Genomic DNA, 26,426 nt, shown 5'->3' with positions numbered 1-26,426 from the left:
AGCAGAGGCTAAAGTCTGGGACTGTGACTATTAACTCTCTCCAAGGGAGAGGGCTGCCCGGGGGGCAAGGAGGAGGTGGAGCCTCACACAAGAGGCCGGCCAGGGGACGCACCTGCAGCGAGGACAGACGCAGGGCAGGGAAGCTGAACTTCTGTGTCATGAACAGATTCGCTGCCCATGTCCTGACAATACAGATCTAAAGACACTGGACTAAATGCAGTAATGCGAAGAGAACACACTTTTATTCTCATTTATATTTTTAGTGTAGTTCTCATTTAGCTTCAAGATGCAAATACTACTTTTTATAATTCCAGAAATAAACTTAATTTTTAAAAGAATTGTAAAGTACCAAAACTCTTAGTAGAAACTTGATGCAAAATAGGTTATACTTTTGTCCAAGTAACAACATGAGCAAGAACCTTTCAATATGATATCCTTGTATAGTTTTCAGAAGACGCCATCATATTTGAGAGAATTCCTTTATTCCAGCCACCATAAATCAAATAACAGAGATGGCTTTGGAGGTTCGGGTTGGTTCAGTGTTACTCCGTTCACAACAGCCCTGCTGAGCTGGGCCTCGGGGAGCAGGCTGCCGGCCCGGCCACAGGAGTACTCGGGCGAGAGGGTCCGGGGACTCGGCGGCTCCCAGGAGCCTGGCCCAGGACAGCCACACCTGCCAGACGGCCCTGTGCCTGGAGCTTCTGGAAAGGCGGCAGGAGCAGAGCCGTGGCCGCGCTGGAGGCTGTGGTTTGTGGCCACCAGCCGCAGGGATTCTCCGAGACCAACCAGCACCTTGCATCGCACATTTTGTCTTTAAAATGTGGCCTCTGGTGTCCACTCTCTCCTTACCTTTGAGCAGATAAAATATGGATAGATAATATATTGATAGATGATTAATCGATAGATGATAAAACAATAGATTAATTGATAATAGATAAAAAACAAATGAGAGTCAGAGAGACGGTGGTTCTCGGCCCTGGCCACGCCCTCCTCTCCCCATTTCAGGTGCACCTGTGAGTGAGCGCATGGCTGCTCTCTCTGCTGTGTGCTGCCCGGGGGGACGCTGCTCCCAGCAGGACACCCATCTGTCCACTTCTGGGCACAAGTGCCAGCAGGCCCACGGGCCACAGTCAAAAGCCACATGTCTGATCTGTTTTCACCCGAGTCCAAAATCAGCAGGGAAGAAAAGAGGGTTATTTTTTAGTTCCCTAAAATGTCAACAAGTATTAGTTAGACAGTATTCTTTATTCCTATAATAACAATAATTCCTATTATTCAGCTTGGGAATTGAGCATATAAGATAATGAGCAAAGGTTTTATTTAAAAAAAAAAAAAAAAGAAAAAAAAAAGGTGGCTTTTAAGTAAAAGCCTTGACTGTGATGACCAGGTAGTACATTCCAATACTCTAGGGAGACTTCTGTTTTCACAGATTTATAAAGGCAGTGATTACAGCTTGAAGCTGAGCGATCAGAATTCCAAATTCTTTCTCTGATGGCAGCTTTCTATTGTGTAGGGGTCATTTTACTTGGGGGTTGTCTTCCTGTTCTCATGGCTCATTTCCCCTAAACACGCACAGATGTCAGGCCCTGCAGGGCAGGACGCCTGCACCCCCAAGCCACACCTCACACCTCATCACAGCTGCAAGGGAAGACTGCAGTTCCCTCCCAGCGGCACCCACACAATCACCCCTCCTGCAGACAGTCCTCAGAGACCCGCAGCTTTTCGCTTCACAAGCAAAACAGTCGTCAGGCTTAGAGAGGACTGGCCCGCCATGGCTGGACAAAAGGGCAGCGGTTCTGTTTTGAGCGGTGCAGGACCTCACTGCGAGGCGTGCTCAGACCGTGGGGCTGGCTCACCTCTCGAGGACCAGCCCCTGCAGAATGGGGGGCGGCTCTGCGTGGTCACCGTTCGCCGTCTGCCCACCCATGCGTGGAGGCCTCCGGGAGCATCTGCTGAGTCAGATCAATGTCCCAGTGTGGTCAGAAAGTCTAAGAACTGGAGGATAGGGCTTCCCTGTAGAAAAGATTTTACCTAACTCTGCGTGTCTTCAGTATTCCACATGAGTGCTTCTCAAAACAGAAGAAGATCTTTCAAAACATAAAAGTGATCGATTATCCCCCTGGATCTCACCCTCAAAAGACTGGATTCTGGCGGCTTTTGTAAGTAACATTTCTTCGAAGAGAGCTCTTGCCTGCACTGCCTCTTGCAAGTGTGTGTGGTTTGGGAATTCTAAGTTGGGGGGCGCGGGAACGGAGGGACGGCCGAAAGTTTGCTGCCCCACACGGCCACCCTCTCACAGCTCACGTGTCTTCTGCGAGTCCCAGCGTGACAGCGTCCACGAGTGAGCGCACTCCTGCTCCAGAGAGCTCTAAGCAGCACCAGCAAGCCACGAGGATGGGTGACATGTGGCCTTGGCACACGCAGAGACACCGGCGAGTGCACACATTCCCGGGTCCAGCCAAGAGAGGTCAGGAGACGGGTCAGTGACCTGTGGCGGGGGGTGGCCTCTCCTGGCTTCTCTCCTGGACCCCCGCCCAGGCACCGTCAGAAGCACGGCTCTCAGAGAATCACCCTGGTGCAGAGCTCCCCCTGGGCCGGGACCTTCACCCTGTCTTCCTACAGAACAAGCCTTAACCTGGCAGGATGCACGCTTCACCCTCACAACACCGGTGATGACTGGGGGTGTAGCTATGAGGGAAAGATAAAAACCAGGGCCCCTGGTGGGGACGGAGGCAAGAACAGGTGCTAAGCTTGGGGCTTGGCCAGGAAAGCGGCAGGATCACCCCCAAGACCTGCTGAGATCAGGCTCCATCAGAACAGAAACCCAAAAGTCCACCCCCAACAGGCCAATGAGCGTTAAGCAACAAGCCACCTACTGGGTAACAACCTCTCTGAGGAAAAGTGCAGAGGGAGCCCCAAAGCTGAGCACAGAGACACTGACAAATGAGCACCCCCCCCCCAAAACCCACAGGATCAACAGGGAAACTCTGGAGCCACAGCAAATCCCAAGCCCTGATTAGAGCGAGCCAAGCCCCACACGAAAGGCCTGTCAGAAGAGAAGGCACAGCCATTTCCGGGCCTCAGTCTCCACTGTCGCGTGTCAGATAAGCAGCTTTCGACAACAACAACGACGACAAAACCAAACAAAACAAGAAAACAAGAAACACCCAACATACTCCCAACAGACGAAACCACCATCAGGATATGGCGTTGATGCTGGAACTAGCTGACTAGAACACAGAGAACTTAAAATAACAATAAGTAACACATTAAAGGTTATAATGGAAAAGGCGGGCAGCACACAGGTCAGGTGGATAATTTTAGCAAAGAGATGACAACTACAAAAAAAACTAAATGTGAAAGCCAGAGGAGAAAAACATAGCAACAGAAAAAGAATGCCTTCAGTGGGCTCATCCTTAGACTCCACACAGCCAAGGAAACAGTGAACTTGAAAATAGATCAGGAGAAATTACCCAAACTGAAACAGAAAGAGGGAAAAGAAGAAGGAGAAGGAGAAGGAGGAGGAGGAGGAGAAGGAGAAGGAGGAAGAGGAGGAGGAGGAGAGGAAGGAGGAGGAGGAGGAGGAGGAGGAGGAGGAGGGGAAGGAGGAGGAGGAGAAGGAGATGGAGACGGAGAAGAAGAAGAAAGAAAAAAAAGGCAGAACAGATTATCCAGGAGCTGTTAAGACAATATCAAATGGTCTAATGCATACATTACTGGAATCTGAGGAGAGGAGAGAACATGGGAAAAGAAATATTTCAGGAAATAATGGCTGAGAATATTTTTAAATTAATGATAAGATCTAAGAAGTTCAGAGAACACCAAGCAGGACAAAGTTTTTTAAAAAGTAGGGGTGGATGGACAAGAAACCCACATATCGTATTCATATTGTTCGTAAAAGTCAAAGAGAAAATCCTAGAAGCAGCCAGAGAAGAGACATATTACACACACAGGGACAAAGATGAAAATCTGGGCACGTTCTGGTCAGAAATCTGGCTGACGATGGAGGGACATCTTTGACATGCTGAAGGAAAACTCTGGCCCTAGAATGCTACACCCAGTAAAGATGCATTCAAAAGTGGAGGAGAAATAAAGACTTTCTTAGACAAACAAAATTCTTAGGGATTCATTGCCACCATAGCTACTCTTCAAGAATGTTACAGGAAGGTCCTCAGGCACGAGAGAATACCAGACAGCAACTTGGATCAACAGGAAGAAAAGGGAAGCACAGGATAAAGGAGGGTGAGATGAAACTCATTCTTGAGAGGTGGGATTGCTTGAAAAGACAACTGTCAAAAGCAAAAATAACAACACACTGAGTGTTTACAGCACGTATGAAGAAAAATCTAAGGCAGACACATCCAGGATGAGAGGAAGGAGCTAAGCTTCCTACACCACCCACAGAGAGGTGTGATATCAGAGACCCATGCTGGCTAAATAAAGACACATGTAGTAAGCCCCAGGGCAATCACTAGATGGTGTGCCTAGTGGCTCAGCCGTTTGAAGCATCCGACTTTAGCTCAGGTCATGATCTCACAGTCTGTAAGTTTGAGCTTACAGACCGCGTCGGGCTCTGTACGGACAGCTCAGGGCCTGGGGCCTGCTTCAGATTCTGTGTCTCCCTCTTTCTCTGTTCCTCTCCTGCTCATGCTCTGTCTCTGTCTCTCAAAAATAAATGTTAAAAAAAGGTTTTTTTTAAAATAAAAGAGCTGTAAGTGATAAGTCGATAGACATAAAACAGAATCATAAAAAATGCTCAATTAAGTAAGGAGGAGGAAAAAAGAGGAGAATAAAATCCATTTCCTGGGCTCTGAAAGCACACTGATACTTTATGTTGACCCTGTCCCTGCCTATGGATCACCTCTCAGTGAGCCTTCCAACGTGCGTATTTAGGCCTTTTATCAACACAGGAAGTTTTCCTACCATTGTTTATTGTTACTTCTTTTCCAATTATTCTCCTTAAAAAGACCTGTAATTCCTAGCTTGCACTCGGGTCTTCCAATATCTCATCAGTTTGTCCCTCTGCATCCTGAGAAACTCCTCGAGCACATCACTGACCCATCACTCCTTACAAAAAATAGACACTCATCATCTTCAGTGTGGATTTTAATTCTTATTTTACGCATTTTCTCTCGCATTTATTGTTAAATCTGTTTTCTCCTGTGGCTTCTATTCCTTCTCATGGAAGCCATCTGTCCTTACAGCCTACCCTTTGGCTGTGGTTTGCTGCCTATTTTTCTTCCTCTGCCCCATTGTCTCTGGAGGTCTGCTCCCTTTCTGGGTCCTCAGCATAATATTCTCTCATTCGCTGTGCTATTTCCCGGCACTGCGTTCTTCACTCTCGGTCTGCTCATCCTTCAAAGAGCAGTCGTGTCCAGACTCTGCGGGTGCCAACAAGCAGGGTTCAGTGGGACCTTCTCTTTGTAGACACTGTGATGGGCTGTGCACGCCAACAAGTAGGGCTCAGTGAGACCTTCATCTTCTAGACACTGTGACGGGCTGTGCACGCCAACAAGCAGGGTTCAGTGGGACCTTCTCTTTGTAGACACTGTGATGGGCTGTGCACGCCAACAAGTAGGGCTCAGTGAGACCTTCATCTTCTAGACACTGTGACGGGCTGTGCACGCCAACAAGCAGGGTTCAGTGGGACCTTCTCTTTGTAGACACTGTGATGGGCTGTGCACGCCAACAAGTAGGGCTCAGTGAGACCTTCATCTTCTAGACACTGTGACGGGCTGTGCACGCCAACAAGCAGGGTTCAGTGGGACCTTCTCCTTCGAGAGAAGGAGCTTACTACATGTGACGGGCTGTGCACGCCTCCAGCCCAAAGCAGACTCTTCCTACTGCAGACCCGCTGGACTCAGACGGGGTCTCCTCTTCCTTAATGTCTCTTGGACACTCTGAACAAAGAGTGAAACCCCACAAAACCGGCTTCTCCAGTAAGGACCCTTCTAATCTCCACGTGTCCTCGATGAGAATTTTGGCAAAATTACATTTTGCCATTCATCTCCCTCTTGGGATTTCCTGGCGTTGGGGTCTCGAGGCGGAGGGGAGGAAGGAGGTGCTGATGGAGGGTGGGCACGGGCTGGGGGGGGTGGGGGGCTATGTCTGTAAAAGCCGACAGCAGCATCCACCGAAGGGAGAAGCAGCCTTCCGGGGGGATGGGAAGGGGCAGACACAGTCTTGCATCCAACCACAGCCTCCAATGGGAGGCGCTCGATCCCTAGGTGTCATGGTGCTTTTCAGCAGCGTCCAACGATCTCACACCTAGAATTCCTCATCAGTGGGACAGTGCTTTGTCCTTTCTGTCTTCCTGAGCCTCTACTGGAACTTAGAAGAGCTGGTATGACTGCTAACCTCATGCCATCTTATTCTGGAGGTCGCTGGAGGTTACTGGTTATTGCTGGAGGAGTAGCTAGATTCCTCTCAGTTCCAGTTTAGGTCAAATTTCACAAATCAGGATTTGTGGATGGGGACGGGTAGACGAGGGGACAGGGGGATGAGCCTGTTTCCAGAATCAAAATCTCCATATCCAGCCATGAAACATGGCATTCTGGTAGGACCCCGCTCTGCATTAGCGAGAGCTCTCTGCCATCTCTCGACCACCGGGCCTCCCTTCCTCCACTGTTGGCTGAGCGCCGACCAGCAGTACAGGGCAGGCACGCAGCTCTGGGAGACAATGGTGAGCAGACGCACGCGTCTCTGTCCACAGAGCTCCCGGGCCAGCGAAGGAGGCAGAGCACACCCACCAAACAAGCCAGACACGCACACGTTTACACACAGGTGACAAATGACTATCCCAGGGCTTCGGGTGACACGGGCAGGTGGCCTCCCGGAACCCCTCCCTGTGAACGATGCTCCAGTTCTGCAGTGAGACTTTCCCGTGGCTGGCTAGGCAGAAGTCACGTGTGGCCAGAGGGACTGAACCCCGGCCTGGGCCCTCGCTGCCCATCCACACCCGTCACGGGGCCGGTAACAGTGGCCGTTGGCAAAGGCCGTCCTCGGCTTTCCCAGATCTCAGCCCAGATTTCTCCCGCCTTTATATCCCTGTTATAACGGAGTGCCACATTCAAGAGAGAATTTATTTACTTGTGTTATTTTTATAGAGACATTTTAAACACTAAAGCATAATGCAGAATGTGTCAAATAATGCCAACGAAGCCCAAGGAGGTTTTAAGAAAACGTGACTGGTAGACGTGATTTCAATAAAGGCGCTCCTTCTAATCTACACCCTGTGTATGTCCTTTTCTGCATGACTGAGAAAACTGCTCACTAAAATACACTGTCATCGGGGATTGTTTAAATATAAATGTGCCAATATTTTAAACCTGTTCCAAAAATAAGTGGAAATATACTCAGAGAAGAGCATGATTGCCATGACTGTTTCCTCTCAAGTTCAGTGTGCACTCAAATGTTTGTTGTTTCCATTCAAAAATAGCGATTTATTTCCCGGGAACGTGAGGTGACATTCTCGTAGAGTAAGTTACATACAGAATACCCGTCTTCTATCTACATCAACGCACATGCCCGCGGACGGAGCTACACCTTTCACGCTCGGTCACCAGGCGGCCTGCGCCCGCCATCTTACCGCGCCCCCTCCTACAGGGCTTCCCGCAAGAGCAGCCGCAGCCTCCCGAGCTCGTCTCCCGCGGGGGCCGCCCACACCCTCTTCAGGAACTGGACGTCCACGCTGCCGGAGGCCCTGGCCAGCACCAGGGCCAGGAAGCCGCCGCTGGCCTTCTCTGCCTCACCCACGATCGTCATGGCCACCAGCCTGAAAGCGAGAGGCACATACGGTGTGACTGTGAGTCTCCCAAAGCATCTATCCTCCAAGGGAGGAGTAAAAAGGAAGGGAAATTCTAAAAATTTCAGTCATAGTCACATGAAAGAACAGTTAGACCAGAAATAAATGTATAAAATTCTGGGGAAAGCACTTAGAAAACATATTTCTGTGTTTGTGAGGATCACTGATCAGGAAGCACTGCCTTGGGACACCTGTGCACCCAGGCCAGGTCAATGTCCTGGGCGCCAGACCACCCAGCCAGCTTGGTCCTCCTGGAGACCGGGGGTGCCAGCAGGCTTCGGGTGCCCAGCGAGAGACCTGGAGCCGGCCCAGCAGCCCTGACCTCGCCTCCCGTCCTGTCACCACCGGCTTCTCTGACGGGGGCCTGTCTCTAACCTCTCCCCTCACAGTCTGCTGATAACAACGTGCATCCCAGGCCTACTCAAGGCCACCCAGACCCCAGTTCCCACGAGGCACCTGGACACTCTCTCTGCCCATCTTCCTCTTATCCTTTGACACCTGGCTGAGTGGTGTCACCTCCAGGGGCCTCCCCGACCCCTGACATGGTCTGGCTGTGCCTAATTTGGTCAGGGTCCCCAGCATCCTGGGAATGCCTCTGTCACACTTTCGTCCCAGCTTTACTCAGCAAGAGAGCCGAGACCGTCCCACCTCGCACCTACCTCAATGCTCCCGCCCCTCCCGTCTCCTCGTAATGACCAGGGCCACCAGCACCAGCGCACCCGGGGGCCACGTTCAGTGGGATCCACGACTGGCACAGGATGGGAGCAGTGAGCCCCTCGAGGTGGGTGCCGGCGGCCGCAGGTAGCACCCATTGTGGCCCCAAGGGTCTGCTGCCCACTCATCCTCTGTAAACTTGTCCCCACACCCCGACAGAGACCTGACTGAGCCTCTGTGGGGCGGGCCAGTCTACACCTGCCTGCAGGCCGCGCTCTGGAGAAGCTTGGGGCAGGTGAGCGAGCCATGAAATCCCGCAGCGGTCACTTAGCGCTACCTGGTACTTCAACGCTGGCGTGCGACCACCAGCGCAAAATACAGGGGACACTTAACTGCCACAAACTTGGAAACAAGAGCAGGACAAACACGAAGGCGCGCGCCACGGGCACCGCTGAACCGGACCCGCATGACAACCACCCGGGTAGATGCGGGAACACCAGTCAGCACGGTCGCTGTCCAGGGAAAACGCTCTTCGGGTTTGTGAGGCGGTTTAACGGTTTACACGGTTATTTTCTTCTTGTTCTGTTCTCTACACCAGAGACGCTGAGCCCTTTCTATGAATACCACTCCTCTAACTAAACGCTGCTGCCAACCAGGGACGGGACGGGCCTCGGGAAAGGCACTCCACCCTCTCCGAAGCCTCTCTCCCGCTCCGCCTCAGCAGCTCCCTGGCTCTGCGCAGGCCCACTCGCTGCCCTCTCCTGAGACCCCGGCGCTCTGGCTGGCCCCCACCGTCCCCGGCCGCGAGAACCCCAGCCCCCCCCTCCTCACCGGTTGTGGGAGCTGTGAGTTGACTTCAGTGTGTTTACTACCCACCTCGCCCCAAGTCAGGAGGCGAGCCCTCCAGCTGGTTCACCACCGCCCCCTGGTGCTGGCAGTGCTGCTAGGCGCACAGTAGGTGCTCGTAAGCACTTGTCGCACTACGTGAGTGTGTGTGCGTGTTACGTGTTTATGTGTGGATCACAGTCTGGATTTTAATGATGTCTTTGCTTAGCAATTAGAATAACATAAGTGTACCTAGTACTTGAACTAAGTAAATGAGGTTCTTAATTTTTTCAGGTCTCAGTGGTGCGCCCCAACGTTCGGTCAAACCGTGTCCCAGTTTTGATCACTGCTTGTTCCTCCCTCTCCTCTACAAAAGGACGTGGGATGCGGCCGAGCGGCCCTGCCCTCCCCCAGTCATTGGCAGCCTTCATTTCATAGCAGGAGAGTTTACTGAGGAGAAAAATAAAATCTCAAGAATAAAAACAGGTGTAGAGACAAAGCAGAGTCAAGAGAGAGTCTTTCACAGTGATCACTTTATACATTCTCAACTTTCGATTAAACGAAACAACAACGGATCTGACCGGGCTTGTTTTCATGTTAATCAGAGCAGAGACAGGCGGGGGCCGGTCTGACTGTGACCTCAGTCCATGGCAGCAACTGACACCGACGTGAACTTACGTCAATTATTGATTCCCATGTGGTAACCCTTCTCCGAAACTAGAAGGTAGACGCTATGTGGCTCAGACGTGTACTGAATTTATAAGACCAATAAATGAACGTAACTAAGGAGCTCACAAAAAGTTTGTTTTATTTAGACAATGATATCATGGGAAAATAGTATAGTGTGAATTCTTTAATCCACAGACTATTCTGGACGAAACATGAAATAACACATTTTAAAGTGGTTCTCAAAATATCACTTAAAGATGTAAATATAAAAACTATTTAAACATAAATAGCCACGTTTTAAAGCTCAGCAACCTTGCGCACAAATTAAGTACGAAGGACCAGCAAGGATGCTTCCGAAAACAACTACCTGTGAGGGCACGGCGGTTTCATCAGACTTACTTGTCCGGAGAGATGAGCTGTTTGGCCACAGGACCCAAATCGCTTTCCAGGAGGTCCCAAATATAAATGCAGGAAGTGTCATCCTGGGCCAGAAACACGGCAGGTCTGGTCAAGGACCAGCGCAGGCCCGTGATGGCACGGCCATCGGTGCCACCGTCCCACTGCAGGAGAGGGCGCTCGCTGGTCAGCTGATGCAGCCTGATGCTTCCGTCGGAACAGCCAGCCTGGGGACAGGGAAGGACACTGCCCATCACGGTCCTTTTTTCTTGTTCCCTCAACGTCAGCAGCGAGGGACACTCAGAGCATTAGCTCTGTCCTCGTAAACTACAAAGGTGAGCATCCACCCTGGAGACCCTGATACACCTTGAACCCTTCCCCTTCCCCGAATGGCTAATGGTGAATTCAGTGAACATATAAACCAGTGTTTATCTTTAACAAAGTTGAACGTTGCTAATTCGCCCACAGGCCACTCAGACTGGCTCCAGAGAAATAAAGAACCACCTTTTTAAAAAAAGTACATAAATTTGAACCAATAAGTGATATATTCTCCTTGGATTGAAGTTTTTATAAAATGAAACCTGGCTGATTTAGTAAAAAACCAAATTTTAAGCTTAGGAAGAGAAGCTTAATTCCTTTCTACTCAATATATTTAATCCTTCACATCCTTCCTCAAAAAGAGCAGAGGCATGAGTTAGCAACCACAAAATGTTCTGTGTACCCTAGGGTTGAGCACATAAACATACAACACGGGTCGGAGGAGCCAGGTCCCCCACTGTCGGGGGGTAGAGGGAGCCCTGAGTCACCCTGGCTTTAAAGATGAGGGACAAGCACGTGTTTATGATAAGCAGACAAAGATCCGAGCGTGTAGCGATGTTGTGTCCTGTCCAAGGAGCGCTTCTTCCTGCCCAGGTTCTGGTTTGTAGGTATTTTTCTCCTGACTGGAGCCAGGACCTCTTGGAAAAAAGGTCTGATTCTGAGTTTGCTGTACCAGGAAGCAAAGAATGGCTCACAGAATGATGTCAGAAAACACAAAACCAGGCTGAGGCACATCCCTAGGACAGTCTGAGCAGCGGAATCAATAAGGCAGTACAGTGAGGGATGTAACCCAATGAAGAGAGTGAACAGCCACGTGTCCACACGCACGTAATAAATACACACAAGCACACCTGAGCAGGAGACAAGGGAAAGGCCTAGAAAATCACCATCTGCCAATCGCCCCAATAGCAGATGCAGGCAAGCCTCGCCGAGGGATGCCAGGGCCAGCGGGGGGATCGGAGGGGCCGTACGTGGGGTGCTGACGTAGTGTCCCTTTATCTCCCCACAGATACTCGGTAACCAGACAGGGAAAGTGGTGACTCCACCGCAGAGGGAGCCGGGAGACACAGGTCAGAGCAACACTGAATCTAATCGTGAGGAAACGTCACACAGACCCAAACTGAGGAGAATTCCAAGACTTCAAAAATGTCAAGGGCAGGAGAGACTGAGGAACTGTCCCCAAACCGAATGAGATTCGCAACCTGGGTGTTATTTTGCTTACACAGCAGGACATGATCGGGATGGCCGTGGAACGTGGAAGAGCCTTGTCCATCAGAAGACAGGACTGCGCCAGTGCTAGCTTCCTGGCGGTCAGGACTGGACTGCGGCTGCAGGAGAATGACCCTGTTCTTCAGAAACCCACACCGCACTACTTAGGGATGAAGCACCGTCTGTGCAACTTCCTCTCATACAGAGAAGTGCGTACACCCACACACGACTGGGAGAGAGAGGGTGGAGCCACGGAGGGAACCGTGTGATTGGTGGGCAGCTTCTTGTAACTTTTCTGTAAGCCCCAAACTATGTGAAGATAAAGACTTTTAAGATCCATTCAACAGCCATGTGGAATGAGCTGCTCTGATGGCACGGAGGGGACCTTCTCCCACGCAGTCCACTGGTACCAGAGTGACATTCCCCGAGGTCACCGCCGGTGCTTTGCCACCCAAACGGAAGTGGTACTTTAACAACTGACTTTCTTACCAAGAATATTGGTTCTCCAAATGGTGAAAAATCCATCACGTGCACTCTGACTGGTCTCATCCCACATTGCTGGGGTTTGTACAATTTGGGAGATACTCTCAAGTCCTGTCTGGTGCCATGACTTATAAGACCCTGGTGATAAGAAGACCAATGGTGACTAAAGTGGATTAGGTACGAGGCTGGATAAAGCCGTTATTCTTGAAACAATTAAAACAGCATCACAATCAAAGCAAACAATACGTTAACAGGCAGCCAGGAAAGGAGAATGAGTTACAGATAAGATTTAAACTATTACTTACCGTGTCTGTGCCAACAATGAAGTGACCAGGATCTGAAGGAAGAAACTTCACACTGAGGGTTTGTGCGGCCCCCCAGAATTCATAGCGTTTATGGGAAAGGCTGGAAAGAAACGGAAAGATGAACAGATGAGCTGAGGTGGCAGGGATGATGCCACTTAACGCATTCAGTCCTCGCCATGTGCCCGCAGAGGAACAGGTGATCCCACGCTTCCTCTGCAATTCTTGACTGCTCTTTCTCCGTTTCTTCGTATGTTCCCTAGGCGCTAGACAACTTCTCCAGCTCTGGTCCCTCGTTCGCTGATTCTTTCTTCAGCTCGGTCTCATCCACCTAACCATTCACTGACTCTTAAATTTCAGAGATGATAGTTTCTTTCTAGAAATGCCTTTTAGATTGTACCATCATCTCAAGTTCTTGTTGTGCTAACCCTATTTGTTAGGCCATGGTAGATCTTTTCTCGTGCTTACAGTTTTTGTAATTTTTCTCTGTGAACTGCATCCTCTGAGAGCCCCGGAAGCCCAGCCTATGGAAGCATCCCCCTGCAGGGGTAAGCGCTGACGACACTGACTCCATCTTGTGCACATCCTCTCTCGGGGCTACATGTTCTGGGCCCCTCGGAGATGAAGATACGTACCTTAGAAATGACCACTAAGGCCAGGATTGGGGGAGGCTTGCTTTGGCTATCCACAGATTTGTTGAAGATGACATAGGGTCTCCCCTTCCTGGTGCACAGATGGCACCAGGAGATCGAATTAAAGTTTAGCTTGCAATTAGGTGCGTACGAACTCTCCGAGATGCACGCGAACCCCCTGACTCACCACTATGCCTTTCCGCACATCCCTCACTCTACATAAGCTGTGGACTCAGGTCTGAACCTCGCAGAGAATAGCTGTGCAGCTCTGGATTGTCCCTGGCTCAATCCTCCCTCTTAGTTAACTTCCCCTGGATAAAATGCTGTGTAAACTCGATGGAGTCGCCTGCTTTGTTTCCTAGTCTCAAGGCGCCTCCTCAGTGTCAGGGGACAGTCCCTCCTCCTCCACCTTCTGACACCGCCCACCAGGCAGCTGTCCCAGGGCCTTGATGCTGAGCCACTGGTCTGAGACTCTGACGCTGCTTCTCGGTTGGGGACCCCAGCCCAGACCCAGAGCTTGGGGTTCTAGGTCTTCCATGGTCCCTGTCTCCCCTGGGCTGGGGTGAGGCCTCCTGAGTTTCTCTCTCACCGAAGGGGCCGTGAGTTCCAGAGTCCTGCACAGGGCTCTCAATTCCAGCTGCCAGCCTCAGGCAAGCCTGATGCATCACTGGCTTGAGCCCCGCACAGCCAAGAGGCCTACGACAGCCTCACCTGATACCTTGGCCTCCACACCACACAAAATCTTGCACACTTACTCTAAGCTCCATTCCTGTCCTGGCACTGTCCTCTTCTTCTTTGGAAAAACTCTCTTTAGTTTATTGTTAGTTTAACTCTATACAGCATATGTGTCTGTAACAGGAAAGGACCCATGGCCCCTCCTTCTACCATGTCGCCAGAGTCAGAAGTCAGGACTCTGGCCACTCTCTCCCACGCCCACATCCAGGACTGCAAACGTCACCTGTCAGCCAAGGACTCCCAAGTCCGTGCCTCTAACCGAGATCCCTGCTGTGGAGCTGGCTACCTCCCGGTCATCTCCACAAACACCACGAGCCCAGCCCACCGTAGGCGGTGACCAGATCCTGCCCCCTTCCTTCATCTGGTGTGTGATACCCAGCAGCTGAGACAGACACCTGGCGAGAGGCAGTTCCTTGAAACTGTCAGTCACCAGGTTTCTTCAGTTCTACCCCTTTAACAGAAATCAGCCCTTCCGTATGCACCATGGCCACCCTGCTTCACACTCTCATCTTTGTTATCAACCCTGCCACAGCCTCCTGACAATCTCCCCACCTCCAGTCTCCCTTCCTCTGTCCGATCTCACACTGCTGCCAAGTCGATCGTGCCAGATCACAAATAGGACAGGCTACTTATTCGCTGCCTTAAAATCCTGTACCGGCTCCCTACCTCCTGCAAGAGAACAGTCTCGACCCTTCAGCACAGCAAACACTCTGAGGCCTGGCCAGGGACTCGTCCCCATCTCCGCATTTCCCCCAGCAGCAACCTACCGGCAGTTTCCTAAACGTGTCTGGTGCTCATGCCTCTGGGCCTCCCACACACCCTCTCCCTCTGATCGAGCAAGCTCATGGTCATCCTTCCATCTCAGAGGACCCCTCCCCAACTCCTGGGGAGGTTCAGGGAGGGGCCAAGGGCCTGAGACAAGCCCAGAACCAATCAAGAACCTGGGGTTGGTTCTACAAGGTACTGGGGACTTTTTTAAATGTAACTGATTCCCTGTAATAATTATATTCAAACCAACTAAAGGCGATCGGCAATCTCAGAGTGTGTACAAATTTATTAACACAACCCAGAGGTGTCTGGCTGATGATGAAGAATCAGGCTAATATAAAAAAATTTTCAAGGGTAAGTCATATGCTGATAGCCGCCAACTGCAGTAATTGACAAGAAAAAAGAGGCCTGGGAAACAAATCAACGTGGAATATAGAAATACCACAAATAATACTTGTCTACTGAATAAGAATTTTTATGTCACATTAAGTTATAGCAGTAAAAGCAGAAATCAACATTTCTCAAAAAAAAATTTCATATTGGTGTTTCTGGTTCCTGAAACTTACCTATTTAACTTCAGAGTTGTATTAAAACCGGATGAAAAACAGTCAAATAGTACCGACTTATAAGATAGAAATTATTATTCTTTTTAAAGATGATTTGTTTTGAGAGAGAGAGAGAGAGAGTGAGTTTGGAGGAAGGGTAGAGAGGAAGGGAAAGGGAATCCCAAGCAGGCTCTGCACTGTCAGTGCACAGTCTGACTCAGGGCTTGATCTCATGACCGTGAGATCGTGACCTGGGCCGAAATCAAGACTCAAATGCTTAACCAACTGAGCCATCCAGGCTCCCCTAAGATAGAAATTATTGTAATCAAAGAAAAAAATGTTAGCTCTATACCTGGTAACTGTGTTTATTACACTGACTCATTAATATTAAACTAATTAGCAAATAAACTATTTAGCAAAAATACTTTGTGAAAAGGTGCATTTTTCAATGCAAACCCTGACCATGCATTTACTTTATTTGCAACTCCCTAATGTTATTTCCTTCTGCAGAAGAGGTTTTCGTGAGACAAAGGCAGTGTTCTAACTCAAGGTGACACGGTCTTACCTATCGCTCAGCTGAATCGTGGCGCTGTGCACCAATTTTATCCTCCCTCCAGGTATTAAACCTAAAGATAGGAAAACCATAAATAAATGTACCTCTTAATACAAGTTAAACCAAAATCCAATTACAGTTGCCTCGAACCATTTTTCATTGCTTAAATATCTGTGTTAGGAAGTTAACATCAAAACGTGGGCCCATGAAGGGTATTCCCTCCATAATGCAGCCGAGGCTCCTGTACTGCCTTATGAGAAAAGTGCTGGTGGAACCAATCAGGAAGCCTTTACATTTTTAGATTTGATAGCATAAAACAATGGCAGGACACTAAGCAAAACAAAAGCAAAACCAAAAAACCCTGAAGTTCCCAACAGCAATACTTAGCTGCAAATGCGCACTGGTGGTCTCACGCTCCTCAGGAGCACCCAGCACAGATGCACAGCACACCTGAAGGCCACCTCTCTGCTGCGGGATGCACAGGGGCACCCGCTCTTCAGTGTCCGCACCCCCTTCCCTGCACCAGAACTTCCCCGGACTCCCAAAGCACTTATGGCCACAACTCGGACCCCTCAGCCATTCACTGGCTTTGCCTCCGCCTGTTTCCAATATCCTCCCCCTCTTTTGTAATTATTGCAAAGGAGGTAACTAAAACCTGATGCATATTGAAACCCAAATTCTGGGCAAGGTACTGCCTAGAACCTAGGGAGTGTATAAGCCCTAACTATACAGATAAGTTCAACTTACAACAAAAAGGGCGACTGTAATTACGTATGATGGGTTCTGCCACAGTTCCAACTCTGCTGCAAGAATGTTCATGTTGCTGTCACAGACTTGAAAATGACCTCCATTTTCTCCAGCACGCTGTCCTCTTACAAGAACTCCAGGCCTGAGAGTCTCAGCCCAAATGTGACCTCCCCTGGGAGGGAGGGGTGCTCGGCCCCTGAGGAGCACTTCTGATCTAGCAGTCACATCAGCGACCGCTGTGGTTTGCATGCCAGCCTCCCCAGGAGACTACACTCCCTGGGGCAGAGCCAGTGGCCTGTCCCCTTGCTTCCCTGGCACCCAAGACAGGACCGAGCCTGTTCAGAGAACGTTCATCGACGGACAAAGGAAAGATGGCAAAGGCTTAGTGCCAACCATGATCTGCGTTCTCCAACCAGCCACTCCTGTCATGCACACAGAAGAGCTGGGAGCCACCCCAAGCATACGGACATCTATGGCCAGAGCCTTTCCAGGAAGGTCATCCCCTCTTTTCCTAAAAGCAAAGTTGAAACGTGGTCAGGGTTTGGGTTAGGGTCCTACAGACAGAGGGAGTCTTTCTATAGCAACATTTAGCAATGAAATACACACTGTCCTGCAATAACTTTGGTGTGACTTCCATATTCCTATGAAGTATTTTTATTCCAGACGATTTTGTCTCCACAGAAAGATTATGAACGAACTATGGGCGGAGACTCTCTAATCCTTACCACCCTCCAAAATTCCTAAAAAAGGCCCTGGTCATAGCACAAGTGAGCAACACAGACAGCCTGAAGCTGTGCTCCCCAGGCTGCAGCGCTCTTGGGTCAGGGCAGAGGCCTGGGTGAGCCCAGCCAGGGGTCCGGCCCCACCGTGAATCCATGCTAAAAAGGGGATGACCACCTCCCAGACGCTGTCCCGCTCTAACGTTCCGAGACTCTGTGAACCACCCAAAGGTCTCACACAGGCTCAGTATAATGGTTTCATAATAAGCAGAGAGGCTGCTATAAGAAAACACTGAGAGAAACGTTTACTCTGCCTCAAAACGTTTACCAGTGAAATCAGTGAAGTGATTCCGCCTTGTTCTTAAGGAAGCCAGAGCCCGCGGTAACTTCCAAGGACCGCCTGTGACACTGACCAGGAAGCCTGCAGCACCAGCTGCACTGACACAGGACAGTGGGAAGAAGATGAGGGTCAGACCCCTGACAGACAGGGTGAAGGGGGCCGGCCACTGGGAAGCAGGCGGGGGAGCTAATGATGTGAAGAGAGCGTCCAGGAGCACGAGGCTCCACTGTCCCCTGGTCCCCGGTCCCCGAGCCTCGCTGGAACTGAAAACCAGACGCCACAGCATCGAAAACAGCAAACTGCTACCGATGAGCCCACTTCTGAGCCAGACCAGGGACGACTCCTCTGAGCCAGACCAGGGACCAGGACTCCTGCTTACAGGTGCTGCTTGCCACCAGAAACTAAGCCAGATGCCAGAAGCCACAAGCTCCAAACAAGCCCCCAAGGCCCGGTTTTTGACCGGTCAGCTCCAGTTCAGACTCCATGCTAACCCTCCAGCACAAAAAAAGGAAGTTCAGCTGTGAGAACCAAACCAAACCAGTCTGAGCCAAGATGGACCCCAGCGATGACCTTTCAGGACTCTCCCCTCATTATGATACTAAAAGCCACACCCAGGGGTGGGGCTTAACATGCTAATTAGATACACGGTGTAGGAAGAAGCTCTAAGCATGACCTGTAAGTGCACAAGCCCCCATACACAACCCCGCCTGCCCCTCTCCCTTCCCGCCTGTTCAGACAGCACCCTTTTCCCACCAAAGTTTCTTTGACGTTCTTGCCAGCCCCTCCTGGGGAGCCAGCCTGAGGACCCTTCGTTCACACACCTCCTTTTTGGAGCACAGGCCCCAGTACAGCCTTGCCTGGGACTCCTGGGGGGCCTCTCGTCCGGTTCTCCTGCGCAGCGAGCCCAAGGCTGGCTCAGTAAATGCTGCGGCTCCCCAGGCACCAGGACGAGCCCTCCACCCACGCCGGGCTCTGAGAGCCCCTGGGGAGTCGTACCGAGGGGACTGACGTGTCAAAACCAAAGGTAAGACGGCCTGAATGTGCACTCAAGGACTGAGACTCCTGAGTGAACGGAAGGGGCACAGAGAACAGAGCAGAACGACACAGGCGGAGACAGAAATGAGAACATCGTCAGCTGCAAGCACTATCGCTTAATCACACCGAGGGGCCGATCCGCTGGCCGACAAGGTCATGTGATACAGAACGCTAACGTTCCTTTTTCAGGCAACGAAGTACTTATTTTTCAAAGTGGTTGCCAGTACCTTTCTTTAATCTCTACTCATTCTAGAAAACATTGACTAAAATGAGTTTTTGTATTTCATAGTTACCTAAGTCACTTAGTGAGCCTGCGAGATCTGCCTTCGGTAGTTCAACCACCACCTGCAAACAGAGCGTGGAAATGAGTGTCCGGGCGCCAGGGTGCAACCTAAGCACAGAGCTGCTCCAATCAAGACAGCGTGCGGCATTCGGTGCTGAATACGGACCTGCTCCAGACAAGACTGCTCACTGCCTTGAGAACTGGTATTTAAATGTCGGGAATCCCTTTCTTTGACCTGTTTTCACTTCTCCTCACTCACACTGGCCAGCGGCGCGGCCCCCAAGACCGTGTCCCCAGCCGCTCCTCGTACTCCCCCACGAACTCCTGTCGGAGGCACCCAGCCAATCCAGCCGGACCCTCGGTTTTCCCGTCCTAGACAGGCATGTGGCCGTCCGACACTAGGCACGTAGCACCCCCCGGACTCCCACGTAAACTAGCGGCTCAGAGAGCCCGTGCACGCAGTTGGTGCTGCCCTGCATGCGTCCTGGGCACGTCCTACTCACCCAAATGTTGAGAACCCCACTCTCCTCCAGGGAAGCAACGTGGAACGACAAACCTGACATTTCTAGTGGAAACAGAAACAGAGAAATGGCTTGTGAACAAGGAAACCACATTTCGTAACTTGATGCAAGGGTTTTGTGGAGGTGAAAGATCACATACCTTCTTGGGTAGAAAAGGGGGAAAGCACAAAACTCTGTTTTCTGTAGACAGACGTGGAGATGGGTTCTACGGCTTGAACAGGACCGCGGTGGTTTACTGAAGTCAGGAGGCCGTCTAGGGTTTAAAGCACACAGGACCACATGTGAATAGTAAGTCACAAAAGTACAACAGATGTTATGTGGGGTTACAGCCTCCACCAATACCACAAAACCACAAGTAAGATGATGTGTGGGCCCTGCTTCTGGCACTACCATGAGGCATCACAGACCTCAAAACACCTGTAAGGAGGGAGAGGGGGACGGATTCCAACCAGCCGCTGCGTTTCTGCGGGTCTACAGGCGCGGAGGGCAGGCGTGAGGTTAAGACACTGAGAGGGAGTCAAAGGCAGACAGAAACCAGACAAAAGCGCCCGCAGAGAGTAAATCTAACTGCCCGGGCAGGGCCTGGGGGGCCACGCCCCAGCCGCAGGGCCGGGCAGGGTGGAAAGTGAAGCCCCACAGGAGGGATGAGCCACAGCAGCACAGGGAGCAGGGACACTCTCCGGCCCCACCCAGAGCGCACCACCCAGTAAAGAAAGGACACTTCACACACTAACGGAATGAAGTTCCTTTGACCTAGAGTATCCATCTACCGAATGTGCAAGAGTAAGAAAAAAATCAAGACAAACTCCACTGAGAACTGCTGTAAGAAGAAAATACAAGTGCAAATCAAAGCATTTGAGCAGATGAAAATTCTCTCACCCCCAAACGAGCACTGAACAGAAGCCCAGAGTTCAACAGTCCATGTTGCAGCACATCACTTCAAAAAGCTTTTGGAAATGTACTTAAAGTAAGCAAGCAAATGAACAAAAACACCTGAAATCAGAAACCCAGTATAGAAATGGATAGAAAATAGCAAGAAATTGGGGCACCTGGGTGGCTCGGTCGGCTAAGCGTCAGACTTCAGCTCAAGGCATGAACTAGCAGTTCGTGAGTTCAAGTCCCACGTCGGGCTCTATGCTGACAGCTCAGAGCTGGAGCCCTCTTCAAGTTCTGTGTCTCCCTCTCTCTCTGCCCCTCCCCTGCTTATGCTCTGTCTCTGTCTCTGTCTCTCTCTCTAAAAAATAAGTATTAAAAAAAAGGAAAAAAAGAAAGAAAATAGCAAGAAATAAGATGGGAGCTGGGACTGAACCCTGGAAAAAAAACTGGTGAAGAACGGACAAGGTTCCAGTTCACGGAGCTTGAGGAAGGGGGTGGCCTATGCACTGGGGGGACCGCATGCTGGGGGGAGCTGTGCACTAGGGGGATGACACTGGAAGGGGGCTGTGCACTAAACAGATGCCAGCTGGGGGTGGGGAAAATGCTGGAGAGGAGCACACTGGCAGAGTCACATACTGGGGGGGCTGTACAGTAGGGGGCCACACTGGGAGGGGGTTGTGCACTGGGTAGGATGTATACTGGGGAGCCACACTGCAGAGGCACACATTGGAGGGGTCTGCAGGAGGACGACACTGGGAGGGGCCGTGCTGGGGTGAGGGGGTGGCACGCACAGCCTGGGTCAGAAGCTCCATGGTTCTCCCAGCACTGGGAGCTTAGTGAAACTTGGCTGGTTCCAGTGACAATATTTAGCTGGCAAAAGAAAATGAAGGAGGTGTTTTAGTAGAGTAACATCTCTGTATATAGTTTAAATTTTTTTTTAATGTTTTTTTTTTTTTTTTTTTTTTTGACAGAGAGAGAGACAGAGGAGGGCAGGGACAGAGAGAGAGGGAGACACAGACTCCAGGTGCCCTGCCTGCATATAGTTTAAAAACTATAGTTCAGGGGGCACCTGGGTGGCTCAGTCGGTTAAGCGTCTGACTTTGGTCAGGTCATGATCTCACCGTCTGTGAGTTAGAGCCCCACGTCGGCTGTGTGTAGATAGCTCGGAGCCTGAAGCCTGCTTCAGATTCTGTGTCTCCCTCTCTTTCTGCCCCTCCCCTGCTCATGCTCTGTCTCTCTCACTCTCAGGGATGAATAGATGTTAAAATAAAATTAAAAAAACATATAGTTCAGTGTTTAGAACATGGTGAATTCAAATGTTAATTAGTAACATTGAGAACAATTAGAAAAAATGCACATTTTTAAAAAATGTTTATTTAGTATTGAGACAGAGAGCACGAGCAGAGGAGGGGAAGGGACACACAGAATCTGAAACAGGCTCCAGGCTCTGAGCTGTCTGCACAGTGCCTGACGCGGGGCTCGACCCCACAAACAGTGAGATCATGACCTGAGCCAAAGTCAGACGCTTAACCGACTGAGCCACCCAGGCGCCCCAAAAACATGCACATTTTTAAAAGTTAACTTTTGTAACAGCATCAAACCCATAAGGTACCTATAACTCAAACATTCTCAACAGCAGCAACATTGCCACCAAAGAGGCAAAAATTGGTTGTCGGGGGACCAAACAACATTTTGCATGCATTATGAAAATGAATAAATGGACTGGGGAGGCCAGGAGGGGAGGCTGGAAGGGGGAGCCCACCACTCAGTGTCAATCACAGAACAACCACTGGTTACAGACCCAACATCAGAACCCTCCACAGACAGAACCACCAGGCACGGGCCCCACCAGGGGAAAGTGTGCACTGCGGCTCCTACAGGAAACCCACCACTCCCACAGCTCAGCCAGTGAGACCCCTCATCGCCCTGAACCCCTGCTTTCCTCCAACGGGCTTCCCTTCAAAACGACCCTCCCAACTTCCTCCTTCTCCATAAAATAACGTGCCTCTCCTCTGTTGGACTTGCCCATGGTTCTGCCGTGGCATGCTTGTCCTAGACTGCAACTCTCTGCCATTCCCGAATAAACCCATCTTTTACTGGTAAAATAACCAGTAAACGGTATAAAACACAGTTATGCGTATACTATGTAAACAGATATGCAGCATGTGTCGTATTAAACTCTCATGGAGGGAGACTGGGAACAGAAAGTTTAAAGGTCACTTGGTAAGAAATGAGAAGACGAGCCACAGCCTGGGAAAAATACCAGCAAAGACACCCCTGATAAAGGACCGTTACCCAAAAAAACCCCAAACCAAACAAAACCAAAAAACCAAAAACAAACAAACACTCTTAAAACTCAACAATAAGAAGGCAACAAATCACTGTTAAAAATGTACGAAACACCTGAAAGGACACGTCCCTGAAGAAGACACACCGTGGCAGAAAAGACTACGAAAAGTTTCCATTTGTCATATATCATCAGGAAACGCACATTAAAACCACAATGAGACACGACTACACACCCATCTGAATGGCTAAAAATCTGGTAGCACGGTGGGCACCTGGAGCTCACAGTTTGCTGGGACTGCAAAATGGTCCAAGCAGCGTGGTACAGGCCCCTTGATGCACGCTCTATTCACAGTCGCCAACAACTGGAATTAACCAAATGCTCATCACCTGGTGGGCGAGTCAACAACATGGTACACGCAGTGGAGGAGTGAGCTGCTGGTGCACAGAGCAGCACCATGACCCATACATGCAGGATGCGAAGTGAAAGAAGCCAGACTCAAGGATCTGCATTCGCATGATTCCATTTATTTGACATCCGTAAAAAGTAGAACTATGGAGCAGAAGAATGATTAGTGGCTGGTGGGAAAGGGGAGATGGGAAACCAAGTGCAGGTGGAGTACAGGGCAGGAACAGAAAGAAAGACACATTGAAGACAATGGGGTCTGAGCGCAGGCCCTGCCACGAAGTTAGTGTGACCGGGGACAAGCTTCTGCTCCCCCTGAGCAGAGGGGAAGCAAGCCAAGACAGGCATTAAGCAATCAATGTCTGCAAAATGACACCAGGGCTACTGAGGAAGCCCCAGAACACAGAGTGTCTACCAAGGCTTGGTGGTTATGGTGGTCAAGTATGGTGGTGGTTGTGGTGATTGGTTGCTGTGCTGGTTGGTTGTGGCATTTGGTTATTGTGGGTGGTTGTGGTAGTTGTGTGTGGTTGTGGTGGGTGGTTGTGGTAGTTGGTTGTGGTGGTGGCTGTGGTGGGTGGTTGTAGTAGTTTGTTGTAATGGATGGTTGTGGTGGGTGGTTGTGGTAGTTTATTGTGGTGGTTGTGGTCGTCTGTTATGGTGGTTGTAGTGGGTGGTTATGGTAGGTGGTTGTTGTGGTGGGTGGTTGTAGTAGTTGGTTATGGTAGTGGGTAGCTGTGGTGGTTGTGGTGGTTGGTTGTGATAGTTGGTTGTTGTGGTGGGTGGTTGTGGTAGTTTATTGTGGTGGTGGTTGTTATGATGGTTGAGGTGGTTGGTTGTGGTGGTTGGTTGTGGTAGTTGGTTGTTGTGGGTGGTTGGGGTGAGTAGTTATGGTAGTTGGTTGTGGTGGTTGGCTGTGGTGGTTGGTTGTGATAGTTGGTTGTTGTGGTGGGTGGTGGTCTGTTATGATGGTTGAGGTGGTTGGTTGTGATGGGTGGTGGTGGTAGTTGGTTGTGGTGGTTGGCTGTGGTGGTTGGTTGTGGTGGTTGTTGTGGTGGGCGGTTGTGGTGGTGGTTGTGATGGCTGGCTGTGGTGGTTGGTTGTGGTAGTTGGTTGCTGTGGGTGGTTGTGGAAGTTTGTTGTGGTGGTGGTTGTGGTGACCGGTTGTGGTGGTTGGTTATGGCGGTGGTTGTGATGGTTGGCTGTTGTGGTGAGTGGCTGTGGTCGTTTGTTGTGGTGGGCGGTTGTGGTGGTTGGCTGTGGTAGTTGGTTGCTGTGGGTGGTTGGGGTGAGTAGTTATGGTAGTTGGTTGTGGTGGTTGGCTGTGGTGGTTGGTTGTGATAGTTGGTTGTTGTGGTGGGTGGTGGTCTGTTATGATGGTTGAGGTGGTTGGTTGTGATGGGTGGTGGTGGTAGTTGGTTGTTGTGGTGGGCGGTTGTGGTGGTTTTCTGTGGTAGTTGGTTGCTGTTGGTGGTTGGGGTGAGTAGTTATGGTAGTTGGTTGTGGTGGTTGGTTGTGATAGTTGGTTGTTGTGGTGGGTGGTGGTCTGTTATGATGGTTGAGGTGGTTGGTTGTGATGGTTGGTGATGGTAGTTGGTTGTGGTGGTGGGCGGTTGTGGTGGTGGTTGTGATGGTTGGCTGTTGTGGTGAGTGACTGTGGTCGTTTGTTGTGGTGGGCGGTTGTGGTGGTTGGCTGGGGTGGTTGGCTGTGGCTGCAATGGCATGGCAGGAAGGATTCCTGTTAATCTAAAGATCTTGGCCGATGCAGATGTTCAGGATTCTTTCATCCCCCAAGAAGTGAATAACTTGCCATGTACTTCAAGCATTAGGGGGGTTAACTAAGCCATGGAACACACACATACCAACATGCCTTAAGCTAATTTAAAACTAAAAGTTATTTCATTGAGAACTGGAATCCAGAAATTAACATGAAAGAGCATTCCAATCTTGTTGGCCACCAGCTAAGCAGGGCCTAGGTGGATTTTTGTTTTTACTATTTGCCAAATGCCTCTTTTGCTTGTAGGTCAGACCCCACCCCCTGGGGCAATCTGAATGAATAAATTCAAACAAACTACAGATGTTCCTAAAATCTGTCACGGCTTTTCTAGAAGACACTGGACAGGCAGGTGGGTGTCACTGACCAGTAGAAAATGTTGCTGTCCTGAACGTCCAGAAGCAGTCACCCAGCTTCACATAGTGATGTATTCTGGAGTCTTCTCGTAGGTCCCACACGAGGACTGAGCCGTGCACTGTTCCGGCAAACAGTAAAAAGGCTTTAAAAGGGCTAAAGCAGCAACACGTGACCTGGAATGACACACACAGAAAGCCGGAGTCTGAAAACATGAGGCCACGGTCACAGAAGCACCGGCCCTCTCCATTTCCCATGCTGCCCCCGTGAACCCTCCACCTGGAAGCTGGGGTTCACAGTAGCAGGCGTGAGTCCGCATCAGCGCCAGGTGGAAAGCGGGGAGGATGAGCCACCCTCGCAGGACTGGGGGGCACAGACACGGGGGCCTCGCACACAACTGGGCACCACAACCCCTCTCCATCCAACCCAAGTAGCCGGGCAAAGCTCTCTTTCGTCATTTTATTTATAACCTATATTATAAAACCTGCCTTTCGAGCCCCGAAACCTGACACCTATAAGTTAGTCTTTCCGCCAGCCTTGGTGAGAATTGAGGACTCTGAGGTCAAGGAGCAGATGAACAGGAAAATGCAAAAGGGCGGCTCTCCCACTGTACCCGCGTGGAGCTCGGCCACAGCCCTGGTGATGAGGGGCTGGGAGAGGCAGGAGACTGAAGACTCCAAAAACCTTAAGCCCGTTAAGAAACCTCTAAAATATCCATGACTCAAACAGTGCAAGCCAAAACAGGACACTTTTGGGGTCCCAGAGCCATGCCGAGGGTGGCCGGCATCTTCATCCCCAATGGAAGGCCGTGATAACCCTGGATCTCTTCAGTCTGAGTTGATCCTTTAAGAGTTTCTAGAGTCAAAACAGACACGTGCACGTGTCCTGTCACACCTGCACATAGCTAAGGATGGCCAGGGAGAGAAAGAAATGACCTTGAACGTCCCTGTAGTCCTGTGTTGCTGTCCCCCTGACACCCCGCCCCTCCTCTCATACAAACCTACAACTTCCAGAGCTGTACCTCTGACTCACATATCAGGACCTTCTGCGGCCCTGAAGGCTGCCAGATATCCCACACACACAGCACGTATCTGCCATCCAGCGCGGGATCAAATGCTGCTCCAGGCGGCCCGTGGACAGATACCACTGTCTGCCTCTGCACCTGAGAGGCACACAAGCAGGACACTTTCCGATC

At 50.5% G+C, this 26,426-nt stretch overlaps 1 protein-coding gene across 2 annotated transcripts in view; it reads right to left on the bottom strand.

The window, feature by feature from the left end:
- Nucleotides 1-7,090: 7,090 nt before the first annotated feature.
- DYNC2I1 (dynein 2 intermediate chain 1) overlaps nucleotides 7,091-26,426 on the bottom strand; it is a 58,256-nt gene continuing 38,920 nt past the window's right edge. For both annotated transcript variants that reach the window (XM_047096635.1, XM_047096637.1), the window contains 10 exons: nucleotides 26,253-26,425; nucleotides 25,245-25,407; nucleotides 19,678-19,791; nucleotides 19,521-19,582; nucleotides 19,028-19,079; nucleotides 15,906-15,966; nucleotides 12,664-12,763; nucleotides 12,365-12,496; nucleotides 10,352-10,575; nucleotides 7,091-7,774 (listed from right to left, as the gene is read on the bottom strand). In XM_047096635.1, the coding sequence (XP_046952591.1) occupies nucleotides 7,600-7,774; nucleotides 10,352-10,575; nucleotides 12,365-12,496; nucleotides 12,664-12,763; nucleotides 15,906-15,966; nucleotides 19,028-19,079; nucleotides 19,521-19,582; nucleotides 19,678-19,791; nucleotides 25,245-25,407; nucleotides 26,253-26,425 (1,256 nt within the window). In that variant the 3' untranslated portion in view covers nucleotides 7,091-7,599. The remainder of the gene's footprint in view (nucleotides 7,775-10,351; nucleotides 10,576-12,364; nucleotides 12,497-12,663; nucleotides 12,764-15,905; nucleotides 15,967-19,027; nucleotides 19,080-19,520; nucleotides 19,583-19,677; nucleotides 19,792-25,244; nucleotides 25,408-26,252; nucleotide 26,426) is intronic.

Source organism: Lynx rufus, unplaced genomic scaffold (genome assembly GCF_022079265.1).
Source record: "Lynx rufus isolate CCGP_SWC_20201006 ecotype Redwood Valley unplaced genomic scaffold, mLynRuf1.p SCAF_4, whole genome shotgun sequence".
NCBI classification, from domain to species: domain Eukaryota; kingdom Metazoa; phylum Chordata; class Mammalia; order Carnivora; family Felidae; genus Lynx; species Lynx rufus.
The sequence above is the reverse complement of the archived record's forward strand: the minus strand, read 5'-3'. Positions and strand labels throughout refer to the sequence as shown.